Source organism: Hipposideros armiger, unplaced genomic scaffold, assembly GCF_001890085.2.
Source record: "Hipposideros armiger isolate ML-2016 unplaced genomic scaffold, ASM189008v1 scaffold_284, whole genome shotgun sequence".
NCBI classification, from domain to species: domain Eukaryota; kingdom Metazoa; phylum Chordata; class Mammalia; order Chiroptera; family Hipposideridae; genus Hipposideros; species Hipposideros armiger.
Genome location: NW_017731634.1, coordinates 250670 through 266188, shown reverse-complemented (window position 1 = coordinate 266188; position 15519 = coordinate 250670). Strand labels below are relative to the sequence as shown.

At 62.2% G+C, this 15519-nt stretch overlaps 2 protein-coding genes across 3 annotated transcripts in view; one reads left to right on the top strand and one right to left on the bottom strand.

Annotated features, from left to right (window-relative positions):
* ARHGEF16 (Rho guanine nucleotide exchange factor 16) overlaps positions 1–7727 on the top strand; it is a 17219-nt gene extending 9492 nt beyond the window's left edge. For both annotated transcript variants that reach the window (XM_019658426.1, XM_019658425.1), the window contains exons 7-15: positions 1977–2129; positions 2265–2394; positions 3278–3352; positions 3628–3720; positions 4108–4256; positions 4670–4858; positions 5806–5879; positions 6445–6546; positions 7073–7727. In XM_019658426.1, coding sequence (XP_019513971.1) covers positions 1977–2129; positions 2265–2394; positions 3278–3352; positions 3628–3720; positions 4108–4256; positions 4670–4858; positions 5806–5879; positions 6445–6546; positions 7073–7212 — 1105 coding nt within the window. In that variant the 3' untranslated portion in view covers positions 7213–7727. The remainder of the gene's footprint in view (positions 1–1976; positions 2130–2264; positions 2395–3277; positions 3353–3627; positions 3721–4107; positions 4257–4669; positions 4859–5805; positions 5880–6444; positions 6547–7072) is intronic.
* A 5440-nt stretch (positions 7728–13167) lies between these two features.
* MEGF6 (multiple EGF like domains 6) overlaps positions 13168–15519 on the bottom strand; it is a 97928-nt gene continuing 95576 nt past the window's right edge. Inside the window, exons 36-38 of the mRNA XM_019658434.1 lie at positions 15342–15470; positions 14049–14096; positions 13168–13820 (exon numbers count right to left, since the gene is read on the bottom strand). Of these exons, the coding sequence (XP_019513979.1) occupies positions 13756–13820; positions 14049–14096; positions 15342–15470 (242 nt within the window). The 3' untranslated portion in view covers positions 13168–13755. The remainder of the gene's footprint in view (positions 13821–14048; positions 14097–15341; positions 15471–15519) is intronic.

Genomic DNA, 15519 nt, shown 5'->3' with positions numbered 1-15519 from the left:
AAGCTGATAAGGTGACTGAGTGACAGTTTAATTCATCTTGGCATCAGACCCGCCCCTCGCTGAGCCCCACCCACAGTCTGCCCCGTAGAAGTTTGGGTGGTGGGGGGCAGAGGGGATGCGTTGTCCCTGGAGATGAGTTTTCTGCAGAGCTTGTGACAGTCTGACTCGATGGGGGTTCTGGGGTAGTGGCTCCACCTCCATCCAGCGCTGACCCTTTGCTCCATGTCCCCCAGCATGGCGGGGCCGAGGGCCTGCACCCACTATTGCACATGTGCTTCTGACCTCCGCGGGGCCCCAGGCTGGCCACCACTGTCCCCAGGGGGACGCTGCAGCCTCTCCCACCCCAAGCTGCGTCTGGCAGCTCCTGGCCATTCACAGCGGCCTTCCTAAGTATCAGCTGCCGGCTCGAGTCCCGGCCCGAGCTGAGCTGCCGATGAGCTGCCAACAAATGGCAGGATGGCTCAGCTAAAAAAAAAGAAAGAAAGAAACTAAGTATCAGCTACTTTGGGTCAGTGGCTGAGGGCCAGCCTCAGACCTTTCTCCGAAACCCGCAGGGATGCGGCCCAACCTGGCCTGCCTGGGCTTGTGCGTGTGGCCTTGATCCAGCAGCCAGGGCCTCTCACTCCCTCCCGGGCTGGGGGGTCCTCGCCTGTTCCTTGCACACTGTGCCCGTTTGCCAGGGCTGCCCACCAGCCATGACTGTCAGCAAGTTCTCCCAGGAGCTGTGGTCCCCTGTGGCAGAGGGTCAGGCTGGGGGCCGATGAGCGGGGTATAAGGGACCCCTGCCACCTCCAGGCTGAGGCCCCGTCCCTCTCCCTGACTCTCGCTGGCCTTGCCAGGATAATGAGCAAGGCCCCCATCTTCCATGGGGCGGGGGAGGGCACAGATTGGGGGGGCTGCCTGTTCGCCCGGGTGGTGCCCAGCCACAGGGCCTGGGCGGGTGGGGCTGGTGGTGGGCGCCTTCAGCATTGAGGACCCGGGACCTCACCCCACCCTCACCTCACTGTCACCGCTGGCTTCGTCCTCTCACACCCAGGCAGGTGTGTGGTAATGGCCGTGGCGGAGTTGGCCACCCTGGGCCTGGTCACTCCCCAATGAGGGGTGTGGGCCACCTGAGGGTCCCCATGTGGGGGCGGGTCCGTACTCAGGACTCTGCTGTCTGCCCTTGAGGTCAGCCAGCTGTCTTATCTCCAGACAGGGCTGCCGGGCTGGGGGGAGGGGGTGTCGCTGAGGAGGGGCCGCAGGGAGGGGTTTCTCAGAGGCCCAGAGCTCTTGCGGTGGAGGACTTCCAGCCGCCGTGGCCAGGGCCTGGAGAGGGGATGGGCCTTGGCTGTACAGGAGGGGCGTTCAGCTGGCGACTTGTACACCAGGTGACACGGCGCGGGTCCAGTCAGGCCCAGCCGTGACGGCAGTGGCTGCCTATGGGAACAGACCCCAGGGAGGCCCCGGGCCGGCACCAGCTAGACGTCTCCCTTCGTCCCCATCACTCCTGCCAAGGCCCGGGTCACAGATGAGCCTCAGAAGGGGACCCTAACAGGAACTGAGGGGCTAGCGGCCATCTCCAGGGAGTCTGCTCGGAGCTCCCACTCTGAGCTGGGCAGAGGGAGCTGAGGCTCCAAGCAGATCCTGGCAGCTCTGACCCAAGTCACAGAGAAGCTAGTCAGAGTGACCGCTCTGTCCCACTGCCGTCATCCCGCGAGGCCCCCTGCTGTCTGCCAGAATCTGGCGGGAAGTGGCCTTCGATCCTGGGTCTGTGCCCACTGATTTCAGGTTTCAGGAGCTGATCTGTCCTGGGATTTGTCCTGGGAGGGCTGTGGCTCTCAGCCCCAGTCAGGAGCACTGGCCCGGCCCAGTCCGCATGCCTACTGTGTGCTGCCCCTGGGAGCTGAGCGGGGTGCCGGCCGCGTGTACGTGTGTGTGTGTGTGTGTGTGTGTGTACGTACGTGTCCCAGGCCCACGGTCCTCGCCCCCCACAGGTTCTTCGAGGACCTGGAGCAGCGGCACAAGGCGCAGGTGTGCGTGGAGGACATCAGCGACATCCTGGAGGAACATGCGGAGAAGCACTTCCACCCCTACGTCGCATACTGCTCCAACGAGACGTATCAGCAGCGCGCCCTGCAGAAGCTGACGTGAGCGGGGCGCCCGGGCTGGGGCTGGGCACACGTTCCTGCTCGCAGCCCGGCTTCTGCAGTCGCTGCCTGATTTCTGTACGGGCCACCACACCTCTGCCCATGGCCAAGGGCGAGCCCTGCTGTCTGTTGCAGAAGCAGCAATGCCGCCTTCCGAGAGGTCCTGAGGGAGACGGAGAAGCGGCCCGCGTGCGGGGGCCTGCCCATGATCTCCTTCCTGATCCTCCCCATGCAGAGGGTCACCCGGCTGCCCCTCCTGACGGACGTGAGTGCACAGCCCAGACCCTGGCCTGGGGGAAGGAGACAGGCCTCAGCCGCCCCGGTCCCACCTCGGGTCACGCCTTGCCCCCTCGCGACCTGCCCCTCCGTGCTTTGCCTGTTATGTGACAATTATGAGGGTGGTCGTGGCTTTACTAGCCACGGTGACGTGGTCGCAGCATCACCGCCATCGCCCATAGAACTCCCTCTGCTGGGACCAGCTCCTGCACTTTGTGGGTGATCCGTCACATACGGTTCACAAGGTTCATTCACATGGATGTGCCTGATGGGCGTCGCCCAGACCCCGGCCAAGCCTCTGTCCTGGGCCATCGCCACCTCCTACCCAGGACCCCTCGGCCAGCTGCCCTGGGTGTGGAGAGGGGCTCAGGGGCTCCCAGCACTGGCTTGTGTCTGAGATGCCAGCCCACGGGGCAGAGGGGCACGTGAGGGTGAAAGGTGCACACATGGACATGCACACACGAACACACACTGGCGGGAGCCCAGCTCAGCTCCCAGAGGCAGCATATGGTTGGTGGGTCAGCTGTCCAAGCCAGATGGATGTCAGACCCTCCAGGGCCCTCTGGAAGAGTAGAAACAGGCTGCAGGGGGCCTCCCCGGCTGGAATGTCATGGCCAAGGACTGGGTGGGATGAGGTCCTAGGGGGTGCTCACTCCTGGTTCCCACCTAAGCAGCCTGACCTGGAAGAGCCATGTGGGGGCTGTGCGCCCCAATGGGGCCAGCAGGAGCCCTCTGGGCACCAGCCCTCGCCCTCCCTGTAGCCCCCACCAGGGTCTGGTGTTGGTAACGGAGCCCTTGCCCCATGCAGGCCCCTAATCCTGGGGTGCAGGAGGGCACTGGGTGCCTTCTCACATCTGGTGTCTTCTCTGCAGACGCTCTGTCTCAAGACCCAGGGCCACCCCGAGAGGTACAAGGCCGCCAGCCGCGCACTGAAGGCCATCAGTAAGGTGAGATGGGACCCCACCCCACCTGATGGCAGAGACACTGCGCGTGGGACGGGAAGTGTTTCCAGATTGTCCATCGCAAGCTTTTCATGGTGCCAGTGGGGAAAGCGAGGCCCAGGGAAGTGGAGCTTGCACTCAATTGCTGAGCCTGTGGCAAGGCAGGGACTAGAGCAATCACAGGGCAGGCACCTTGGGCGGGCCAGGCAGGCGGGCACGGGCACCCTCGGGGCAGGGCACGTCCCACAGCGCAGCCTGCTCTGGGCACGCACACCTTGCAGCTGGTGAAGCAATGCAACGCAGGGGCCCACCAGATGGAGCGCACGGAGGCGCTGTACACGCTGCACAAACAGCTGGACTTCGGCAAGGTCAAGGTAGGTCGTCCTGACCGGCAGCGCCCCAGACCCCAGGCCCGCCCCAGGCGCCCTCAGACCACGCCCGTGTGCGGAGGCTTCCCCAGGGGCCTTTGTTCCTCGGCCTGAGGGAGCGCTCAGTAGGTGCACAGCAAGCCTGGGCCTGCAGACGCGGGACGGGCCTGTCCCGGGCGCTGGACAGGCTCTGGGCCCGGGCCTGGCGCACAGCGGCCGCCCGTGGGCACCTGTCAGCCGACTGAATGGCCCTTTGAGGCCGGGACACGTCGCTTTCCCCTCCTCGGTCCAGCCCTGCGGACGGCCAGTCACCCAGCCCTGAGAGGCAGGATCTGTCCCCACGGGCAGCAGGCCCTTGGCCCACACCGGCTCCGGCGCCTCTCTGTCCCTCAGTCCCTCCCGCTGATCTCCACCTCCCGCTGGCTGCGGAAGCGAGGGGAGCTCTTTGTGTTGGAGGAGGCCGGGCTTTTCCGCAAGCTCGCCCGGCCAACATACTACCTGTTCCTGTTCAACGACGTCCTGGTGGTCACCAAGAAGAAGAGGTGGGTGCCGCCCGTGGGTGCCAGGCTGCGCGGCCCTGCTGCGGGGGGCGGGCAGCAGCCACAGTCTCGGGGCCAGGAGGGACGTGGGGGAGCCCGCCTGAGCCGCCCCTGACATCAGAGTTGGGGGCTCACCACAGGAGCCCCCTCCCAGCCTGGCCTGCCCAAGGGGTCCCCCTACACAATGGCACACAGGCGGCCTCCAGAGGGTGCTCAGTGCCACCTCCCATGTGACCTGCCGCCCGGCCACCAGGACCCGGAAGCTCATGACCTCAGGCCTCCAGGCCGGGGAGGCTGGGAGGCAGCTCCGGGGAGTGTCCTGGCTGCCTGGCTCCCGGCTGCTGGGGGGCCGGGGTGGACGGGGGTGGCGCGGCCGCCCACACCTCTGCAGCGTCGGGCCACCCCGTCTCCCGCAGTGAGGACAGCTTTGTGGTCCAAGACTACGCCCAGGTGGACCACATCCAGGTCCAGAAGATGGAGGCCTCGGCGCTCCCCCTGCCGGCGGGCGGCAACCGCAGCTCCTGTGTCCCCCACCCCTTCCTGGTGACACTGCTGCACAACAGCGAGGGCCGCCAGGAGAAGATCCTGCTCTCTTCCGACTCAGCGTGAGTCCAGCAGGGCTCCCCGGAAAGGGTGGGCAGCTCTGCGAACGCCGTGAGGACGGGATTCCTGCCACCAGTGTCCCTGACCACAGTTGTGTGCTGGGGACTGGGGACAGCCTCGTCCTCACCAAGTTCACGTTCCCGGGAGGTGGGGCACACCAGCCACAAAATGAGCAGCTGAACCGTCCAGGTGTCAGGCCTGAGGCCTAAGGAGGAAAACGGGAGGGAGCACTGGGTGGGGGCTGGCGAGGGAGCCTCGCCGGCAAGGCGACGTGGGGAGCAGTGCTCTGGCGGAGGACAGCAGTGCAAAGGCCCCGGGGCAGGAGGCCCTGGCGTGTAGCAGCTAGGACAGCGGGGCTTGAACACGGCCGGCGGGGGTGACGTCAGGATGGTGGGGGCGGTCAGCACAGAGAAAGTGCTAGCCCTGAGGGACCTCAGCAGATGAGGGAGGGGAACGGAGGCACAGCCTCCATGCTCCCTACAGCACGGCCCCGTTTCTGGGTGGGAAACTGAGGCCTTGTGCATCAAACAGCCAACTGACAAAAGACAGGGGCTCGGGGCCCAATGCCGGGAAATGGGGTGGCCCAGGGTCGGGGAGCGCAGCTGCTGCTGCCTGACCCTGGGCGGTTATGATCAGGGCCCAGCCTGCCTGCCTGTCCCTCATGTCCTAGGACTTCCCACGCCTCGGCCCCCAGCGAAGTGCGTGGGGGAGGCCGGGGGGGACGCCTGCTCACGGCTGGGCTCATGACAGGGTGTCCAGGCGGCGTGAGCCTTCGTCACCGCTGCCTGTGCCGCCCCGAGGGCCATGTAGGGATGCTCAGAGATGCCCATGGGAGGCTGCATGAGCCCCCATCTTCCCACCTTACCATTCTGGATAAGGGACTTGAAGCCAAAGCCACAAGGCGGGCAGGGTCAGCGTCGGGGCCCTGCTCACCCTCTCTGCCCCCCAGGAGCGACCGGGCCCGGTGGATCACGGCTCTCACGCACAAGGAGAGGCAGCAGCAGGGTCCCCCCAACAAGGGAGGTGAGCGCTCGCCCCAGGAACAGGGCTCGAAGCCCCTTTCCAGGCCCTGGTGAGGGACGGTCCATCCAGCCCTCTGTCCACCCCACAGCCCGCCCCCAGGGTGACTTGCCCAGGTGTGGGGCTCCAGCCACCTGTATGCACAGACCCAGCTCTCTCGGGGCCTCCCCTCCCTGCAGTGGGAGAGAACACTGCCCTGTGCCCAGTGGCCGGGAGAAACGGGCCAGAGAGCCGGGGTGGCTGGCCCAGACCAGTCACCGCAGCCGCAGCCCTGCCCTGGCCCCGGGAAACTGGGCGCGCCCTCTGCTGGTGCCAGGCGCCGTGGCCCTGACAGCAGGCCTGTCTTGGGGTCTTGGGAGGGGCCCAGCTTCAACTGGAGGGGAGCTGCCACACATCTGTGTGCTGGGGGACATCTGGGGACCCCTCAGGCCTCACTGAGGCCAGGCCACGCGGGCTGCGTTGGGAGGCGATGCCCTCCCAACCGGGGCTGCAGAGCTCTCGGCCCAACCCCTCCCCTCCCCGAGAGCCCAGTCCTGCCGCTGACGCCCGCCTCTCGCCGCGCCCCCAGACCTGCTCCAGGTGGAGGTCACCAAGGCCTACCTGGCCAAGCAGGCGGACGAGATCGCGCTGCAGCAGGCGGATGTGGTCCTGGTCCTGCAGAAGGAGGACGGTGAGCGCGCTGCGCCCGCAGGGGGCGGGTGGGCGATGAGTGTGGGGGCCCCGGCGAGGGTCTGGATGGAGCACACTGGCCTGGGCGGCTGGCCGCAGCCCCCTCGCCCCGGAAGCGGTTCGCGCACGTGCTTGTGGTGGGCCTGATTCCAAGGCTCGTGCAGCAGCCTTTCAAGGATATATTCAGATGTCCCCGAGTCGCAGGATCAAAAGCAAGCATGTTGTCGCTGTGTCCTGAGTAGGTGGAGGTGGTTCTGCTCCTCCTGGGGCCCCCACAGGCGCCTGCACAAGCAGGGGGAGCTGGTTGGAGCGCGCTCGGCCCCCAGTGCCAGTCAGGGCTGAGTACCTGACCAGGTGCTTGCTTGACCATGATCAAGGCCCCCTTGGCAGGAAGGGGGGTCAGCCTGACGGGATGCCAGGTCCCGGCGTCTTCTGCAACGGCAGCTCAGAGGGCTGGGGGTGCTCCCGTTGGGGCCTCTCCCTGGTGCCCAGGACCCTGCCCTCACCTGCCCCACGTCTGGGTTCAGGATGGCTCTACGGCGAGAGGCTGCGGGATGGAGAGACGGGCTGGTTCCCCGAGGACTTCGCCCGGACCATCACCAGCCAAGTGGCCGTGGAGGGCAACGTGCGCAGGATGGCGCGTCTGCGGGTGGAGACGGACGTGTAGCCCGCTCTGCCTGGCACCTCGAAGGCGGCTCCGGTCCACACGCCGGCACGTGGCCGCGCCGGGCTCCAGGAGCGCAGTAGGCTTGTCCCAGGAGCCTGAACCGTCCTGGATCCCGGCAAGGCCCATGGGCCGCAGTGATGACTCCAGACACTTCCAGGGGGGACGGTCACACTTGCCCCCCGCCCCACCCTGAAGGAGCAACCTCCAGACAAGCTCACAGGGTCCCCTCAGAGGAGCCCAGCCTGCCCTGCTCCCTGGCCCTGCCCCTTCCCTCCTGTGCACCCACAGGACAGCTGTGCCACAGAGGACGTGACAGAAGGACGGCCCTGAGAACAGTGGGGACAATGTGAGGCCATCTCCCTCCGGTGCCTCTCCTGCCCCATGTGGGACGAGGAGGGCCTTGGGCTGCCCCCCACCTTCCGAGAGGAGGGCCGGCTAGAGGGGGGGGTGACCCTGTGGGGCCAGCGCTGTCATAATGACTGAGGTTTCTAGAGACATTAAAGTATTTCTGGAACTCCTGGGTTTCTGTAGCAAATCTGAGTCCGGGCGAAGGCCACATGAGTCCCCAAGAGACACCCCAACGTGCCTGGGCTGGGACTGGCCCCCGTGTGGTCACTGTGCTGGGGCCAGTCCCGTCCGGGACCCCATTCACGGTCACTCCGGGCTCGACCTTGGTCCTGGCCTGTCTGTCCACCTGGTGCCAGTGGGCAAGACCAGTGAGTCTGGGGGCTTGAGGACACTGCAGAGCCTATGGGGGGTCTCCCCCCAGCCCCCACCTCCCTCACAGCCTCATCCCCCAGACCTCTGCTCCCCAAGATGGGGGACGTGCAAGTGGGAGAGTCAGGCAGACCTCTGGACTGGGAAGGGGCTGCTGGGGGGCTGGGGGAGAACAGTTCTGGGGGTGAAGGGGTTGTTGGCTGCCTGGCCAGGCTCAAGGACCAGTCTGCTCTCCGGGGAAGCCCCCTGCCAACGCTCCTGATGCCCATCTTGTGCCCCACAGCTGGGGTGGAGGGTGCCAGCTTCTCTGTGAAAGCCAGGGGTGCACCTACCCCCTGCCCGGAAGTAGGTGGTTGAGGAGGTGTGCCTCCGGACCAGGTGGTAGAGGGGGTCAGCACCTGGAGGGCGGGGCTGCTCCCCCCCACTGACCTCCACCGTGACCTCCGTGGGCTAGGTGTAGGGCAGGGCCCAAGGGGGGCTGTCCTGGGCAGGAGCTTTGGTGGAGGGGGGCGCTAAGCCAGGGAGAGGCATGGTTGGGGGGTTGGGGCGCCACGGATCAGGCCCAGCCCCTCACTTCCTGGACAGGTGGCAATCTGGGGCCTTGACCTTTCCGCCTGTGAGCTGGGCTCTCCCTGCTTTCCCTGGAGCACTGTTGAGTGCGTGCAGGTGTGCGCGCGCCAGGTGGGTCCCTGGAGCGCTGTTGAGTGCGTGCAGGTGTGTGTGAGCGCTAGGTGGGGACCAGCGGGCAGCGTCCCTGTGTGAGCCCACCTGCTTCTCTCACCACCAACCACACACGTGGGGAGGGCAGGCAGCCCACTGCCCATCCCCTGCCTTGTACATTTCAGTTAATGGAGCAGACAGGGTTTGGGGAGCCCTGGGGCCGCGTCCTCAGTTCTGGGGCCTCAGGTCTGACTCAGTCCTCAGAGTGGTTGAGGGCCCCTCTGCCTCACCAGCAGAGAGGAGTAAGAATGCTTAGCCTGGAGGAAGTTTGTCTTAGGACGGGGGGAGGGGCTGCGGGGGGGTGGGAGCTGTTAGGGGCAGCTGGGTCCCCCTGGGGAGGGCCAGGCCAGCTCAGGACAAGAGTCCAAGTGGCATCAGGCCTGGCCAGCTGCACCGCCCCTCCTGTTACAGGTGGGGAAACTGAGGCCCAAAGACTCTGTCCACTGCTGGGGTCGGAGGGTTTGCAGGGGGCATCGAGGCTTCCCAGGACACCAGCCGATCCAGGCAGAGCCTGTGCCGACACCGAGGTGTCCCAGCCACCCTCCCTGGGGTGGGAGTAAGGGGTGCAGTTCATGAGAGGGTGTGCGTGCTCACACAGCCGGGCGGTTTGCCCATCCCTCTGGGGCAACATCGGGTGGAGTCCAGCCCGTCTCCACGGGGCCTGGCGGCTAGGGACACCCTCCTGTGTTTGCACGTCCTTTGAACCATGGGTGTCCTTGTAAACTGGTGTCTATGGGGGAAGGTGGTACCCAGTTAACGGGTGTGTGCTCCAGTGACCTCCTTCTTGCTTCTCATCCCAACGCCGCTTTCAGAACCTCGGTACCCCTGCACACCTGGCTCCTGTTTCCAGCCCCTCCGGAACATTCCCGGGCCTCCACCTCCCTGACCGGTCCTTTCTTCGGGGCCACCCCCCTCCCGCCACTGCCCCCTGGTGGCCGATAGGGGCACTGCAGGGGCGCCATCCCTGACAGCAGCCGCTTGTCCATGTTGGACGCCCCAAATCGCTCCCCCAGCTGCCACCTGATCGCTAGGCCTCTCCTCCAACAGGCTGGGATCCGGTCAGATGAGAAGCCTGGCTGGAGAGAGGGCGTCCTCAGGCTCAGGCCCCTATTCTGAGTCTCATGCATCCTTTTGCCAGATAAATTCCCAGATACTACTGGTTTTGTCGCCACCTTGACCAGCACCTTACTTTGTATCGTTTCTAATTGGTGTCGCCGGCGGTGAAGACTACTAATGTGCGTAGTTGTCATACATTTTACACACCTGTGTGACTTGGCAGCCCACCTTGCTGAGTTCTTATCGGTCATGCTGATTTGTCTGTTGGCCCTTTCGGATTTTCTATAGCGACAGTCTCATCCCCTGAAAACCTGGGCGGGTTTGCGCCTTCTCTGCTGACCCTCCCCGCTCTGTTTCTCTTTATCATCGGACAGTGTGGCCTGGGTCCTCCGGAACTGTGCGGGGGCGGCGGGGGAGGGATGCCAGTGGCATTTGATCCTTGATCTTTAAGGGAAGTTAGTTTGTTCCAGTGTTGCCTGGGCCCTGCCCACGTCCTGCCCGGGTGGTCCGGCGGGAAGCAGGCAGAGCCCACGTCTTGCAGAGGGTGCCCCCTAGTGGATGACGGCAGAAATACAGGCTGTCACATCAGGGCCATCACATCAACAAGGCAGGAGAAAAACCAGGACCCCGGTGGTGCACAGCCCGCAAGGAAGGCCCTGGGAGGCTTCGCGTGGACAGACTCGAACCCATGGTTTCTCCAACTCACAGTGGATTCTTGGCTCATAACCGTTGCCAAGAAGGTTCCTTTCTGTACCGTTTTCCAAGAATTTACGTCCTACATAGATGCTGAACTCTGTCAAGGGCTCCTTTTGCTTCTATCCTCCGATTTCTCATCTCACCCAGACAATGACACATTTCTGACGTTAAACTGTCCTGGCGTTTGAATCAAGTCCAATTCCCATTGGACCGAGTGGGTGTTATTTTAAAAATACTTTTGAGGAGCTAATAGTTTATTGAGGATGTTTGCATACACATAACAGGTCTGTAATTTTCTTGCACGGCCCTCAACACCTGGTTTTAGGACCAAGTTGATACTGGCCTCGGGACACGAGTTGAGCTGTTTTCCTCTACTTAAAGTTTCTGGAGTAACTCAGATAAGTTCACGGAGTCTTGAAAATTTAGCATCTGCCTGTCCCAGCATCATCCCAGGCATTACTTGGGGGGAGTTTTGATTACTATTTACATTTACCTAAGATATTGGTTGATTCAAGTGCTTAATTTCTACCTACACCCATCCTGGCATTTTGTATTTTCCAGAAAACATCCATTTTTCTAAGTTTCCAAAGTTATTCATAATATTCTTTTTTTATATCATACTCTTTTGTGCCTGCAGTTAATTCCTCTTCCCTCTATATTTTTTTCTTGCTTCACACTTAAAAACTCAACAATCTTTCTAGTTTTTTTCTTTCTTATTAGTCTTCAAAGCAATTTCGATTTTGTTAAATATTCCATTATTCTCCATTTGCTGAGTGTAAAGTTTATATACACGTCAATATAAATGTGTACACACATGAATCAAATTTCATCATTGCTTAGGTCTTTTTGTTTAACCTATCGGTTTTTGTAACGAGCACGTTAAAATCGCCAGTTATAATTGTTTATTCTCCCTGTTACATCGTCATTGCTGTATGAATTTCTGAGCCTCTATTGTTACATGTGGATGTGTATATTTATAGTCAGTTAGGATGCTTTTAAGCCTAAAATATTAAAACTCCTGTCCCAGCTCCCCTTTGGTTTACTTCGTGCACCTCTAGTTCTAGCCTTCTAGGTGTATCTTTTATAGTGAAATACCGTTGAATAATGTTTAATGTGACCCAGGGATGTCTTATGATCATTTGTAACCGCCTGCATTGGGGTTTGTTCATCTGTTTTCTTCTTCCGATGCTTTATTTTTCCTCCTTCCCTGCCTTCCACTGGTGAGACATTTCCTCCAGATGGAATGAAAGTGACAACATCCCATCAGCCTTCTGCGTGGTCCCACCTGTCTCGTTGCCATCTGTCCACACGTGTCTCCCCCACTCCGTGCCTTCCCGCGGGCCAGACTTTCAGTTGTCAGTTAATATGAATATTTGATTGTTATAATCACTAGGTCGCACGGGAAGCGCGACTGTCTCATGGTGCCCTCCTGGCTGCTTTCTCTTCCTGCTGGCGAGCTTTCTCTGAGCACATTTTCAAGCCAGGTTTCCGTGCGGTGACCCGCCAGGGCCTTGGAGACCAACAAGAACAAGCGCTTTGCTTTCCAGTGACAGTTGAGCAGGATGTAAAATTCAAGTTTCCATTGTTTTTCTTAAACGCTTTGCAAACACCACCACTGCCTCCTTGACTGGCGTGTTTCTCTTATAAAGTCTGATGTCACTCAGATGCCCGTCCTTCTGTTCTCAGCATGTTTAGAATTTCTCTTTGCCGCTGACATGCTTCAGGGTCTTTGTGCTGTGGCTTGTTTACTTATTTTTTGCACTTTGAGCCCTTTTAGTCTGAGACCACCCCCCTTTTGACCTGAGAACCTCCTGTTTGCTGAGGCTTCACATCAGTGGCTTTCTTTTTCTAGGACTTCAGCTAGGTGGATTTTAACCCTTCCTCGTCCATTTCTTCTAGCCTTTCTTTTGTATTTTCTCTCTCTCTAAGCCTCCCTGCAGCCTCCTGGGAGTGTCCTGGGCCGGAAACGCACTTCCCAGCTGTACCCCTGCTGCATACCCACCGACCCCTCCGACTTCTATGCTCTCCGGGTTCAGTCTCCACGGCAGGTCCTTCTTTAACTGCTTCCCCCTGCGTCACTACCATCCTCCCTCACCCCTTCCCGGATACCTACTGTTTTCACTTTTGAATCTTCACATGTGGCTCATTAGTTTGGTTTCCTCTGCTACCTGTGGTTCACAAGTTGTGTTTAAAGGGACGAGGCTTCCTAGAGCCTCCCTGTTTTTCCCTGGGAGGTCCTTCGCCCTTGGGGTCGTGGCCAGCTGGGCTGGTGTTGGAGGGGAGGGGAGGGTGCTCAGACCCTAAGCATCCGGTGTGACAACCTGGGTCCAGCCTCGCCACTGGCCACCCCATCCTGTGAGCGCTCCACCCCTCACCACTGTTTCTGCCCTGAGGATGGGGGGCAGGGTAGGCGTAGGGGTGGGCGGGTGCCCATGCTGCCTCCACAGCACCGCTGCCCTTGGGCCAGCCCCCTCCCCTCAGGGCCACGCTTCCCTGGGTCTCGGGCACCTGGGCTGTGAGCCTTTTTAGCAGGTCTGTCCACCGCTGCTTGGGCAGCACCTGCCGGCCCCTGTGGAGCCCGGGGACCAGGACAAACCCAGCTTTACGTGTTGGCACCCCCATCCCCAGGGAAGAGCAGGCGCCAAATGGGCCAGGAGTCTGTGGTCCTCCCTGGTCCAAGTGCACTCATGCCGGCGTGCCCAGGAGCCACCATAGTGGAACCCACACAAAGCAGCACATGCACAGGCCTCAAGGAAGCGGCCGCTCTGCTCTTAATTTACTGGATTTCACAAGGTACCAGAGCCCACCGCCCCGAGGCCCCCCAGGGCCACACAGTCCTGAGTCAGGGCTTTCTGGGGCAGGGAAGGACACGGGCAGCCTTCCAGCACCCAGGGGTGCAGCGAGTGCGTCCAGCTGCCCATAAATACCATCCTATAAATACAGCTGGGCGACATTCCAGGTAAACAGGCTGAGCTGCAGTAGTCCCAGGGCCTAGCACCAAAGAACCTGCTCGCAGGGCAGGGCCCCACGCCTGCACCTGCGTCCACACCTGCCCTCAGTCCCGACCCAGCAGCCCAAAGAGCCGGGCGTCCTCAGCACAGGTGGCCGGCGCAGGTGTATGGCCCAGGCCCCTCCACTCGTCTGGGCTCTGTGGAGCCGGGCCCAGCGGGGCCTCCCTCCTCGAGGTCAGATGATCCTTGCAGAGCGAGAGGCTGTGCAGCTGTCCACAGCCCTTGGAGGCAAGGGTTAAGCAGGAGTCTTGGCCCACGGGCGTCTCTCTTTAGTTGTCACCAAAGCCCTCGGGTCCCTTTGGCGGCACCCAGGAGGTGGTCCCCGGCAGGGGCTGCCTCTGAGCTAGTGCCTCTCTGCCCTGCCGCGTATCCCGGGCGCTGGTTTGTGAGGGGCTGAGTGTGAGGCTGCTGCAGACACAGGAGGACGGGGGTCAGCTCCAGGTGGGGGAACCTCCACTGCTCCTCCAGCCCCTGCTCCCAGCTGCCCCCCGGCCTCCTCTCTGAGGTCCAGATTCAGGAAGGCCCGCTGATCTGTGGGGCTCAGATTCTAATAGTGCCCGAGCCTCATCCCCCCTTTGGCCTCAGTCTGCTGGTGACGGACCAGTGATGCCACCCAATGCCACCCAGCCCCCTTACCTGGGCCCAGGGCTGGGGACGGGATCTCAGAGAGCTGGAGAGGCCCACCTGAAGGCAGACAGACAGCATTCAGGCTACTTACTGCCTCACCCCTGGGTAAGCAACAGTAACGGGGAACACAGGCATGCAGGGACCCACACTCCTATGCAAATGGTGGGGCCTCTCCCCCTCCCGAAAGGAGAGCTCCCAGCCCTGCCTTGTCCAGGCAGCATGGAGGGTCGGGAAGCGGGACTTTGGGCTGGATGGGTAAGGGCTCCACTACAGGCCAAGCCGGATCCACTCCAGGGCAGGGCGCAGTGAGACCCTGCCTGTTGGCCTTCCCACTGGGCAGCAGGCAGGCAGCACCCCCTCAAACATCAAGGCTGCCCGGGGCTGCCGGGGGCCGCCCGGGGCCTGTGGTGCAGTACCAGATCTGACCACCAGGTGCCGCCATGGCTGGCATTATGACCTGAGCACCAGCCCTGCAAGGCAGGCGCCGGCACCCTGGCCTGCCCCAGTGTGGGAGGTGCGCCCCCCCTCTCAGCTCCACAGCTCTGAATGGGTTTGGGTCAGAACTGTCTTGGTGAGGCTCAAAAATATACGTGCATACGTAATATCAAGCCCGTGTTTGGGGTCCCAAGCCAAGGACCTCTGGAATCTGCTCACCTCCTGGCTCTCCCTTCACTGGGTCAGCAGGGCCTGCCTGGCACAGACCCCAGGCCGGCCTCCCACCTCCCTCCATAGACAGGACCCTTTCAGCGTGCACACGTCTCTTCCCAACACCAGGCTGGGCCTGGGGGAGCACACCAGGGGACACCAGAGGGGCTTAGCTGGCCAGAGGGGCAACGTGTACCCCCAGAGCCTCATGGGGGCTGAGGCCAAGGTGCTGTCACTGCACCTTCCTGCACGCTACCTGTGTGCATACGGGCATGCATGCTGGAACACACAGGTGCACCTTCGTACCCTGCTTCACACGCACGCAGGGCAAGGAGGGGCGGGGGTGGTGAGTCACCCCGCCCTGCCCATGGGGTCCCATCTGCAGCTTGAGCCCATCCTTGATGCTGTCTGGGGCTACAGACTGTGGGGCTGCTTTGGGCTGGCAGCGTGCTGAGCCCTGCCCCACGCGCCAGTGGTTGTAAAGTTACATCACACCCATCAGAAGCCATGTGGACACCATGGGGTGCATCGGGACAGTGACGTTCTCGCCACTAGCCCGGCCCAGCCAGCTCTGTGTGGGGAGGCGGGATGGGGACTCGGCCAGGGGTGGGGCTGGGGGCGCAGTGCCCCCTCCTCTCTTCCTAGGAGCTGACTCACCTTGCCGGCACATGGGCCCTGTGTAGCCATCCACGCAGTGGCACTGCCCGCTGACGGGGTCGCAGTCGGCCCCACCCCCACAGGCACAGCGCAGGGCACAGCCCGGCCCGAAAAAGCCCACTCTGCAGTCTGCAGGAGGGAGGGCGCAAGACAGAGGTCTGAGTGCCGACCCCGTCTG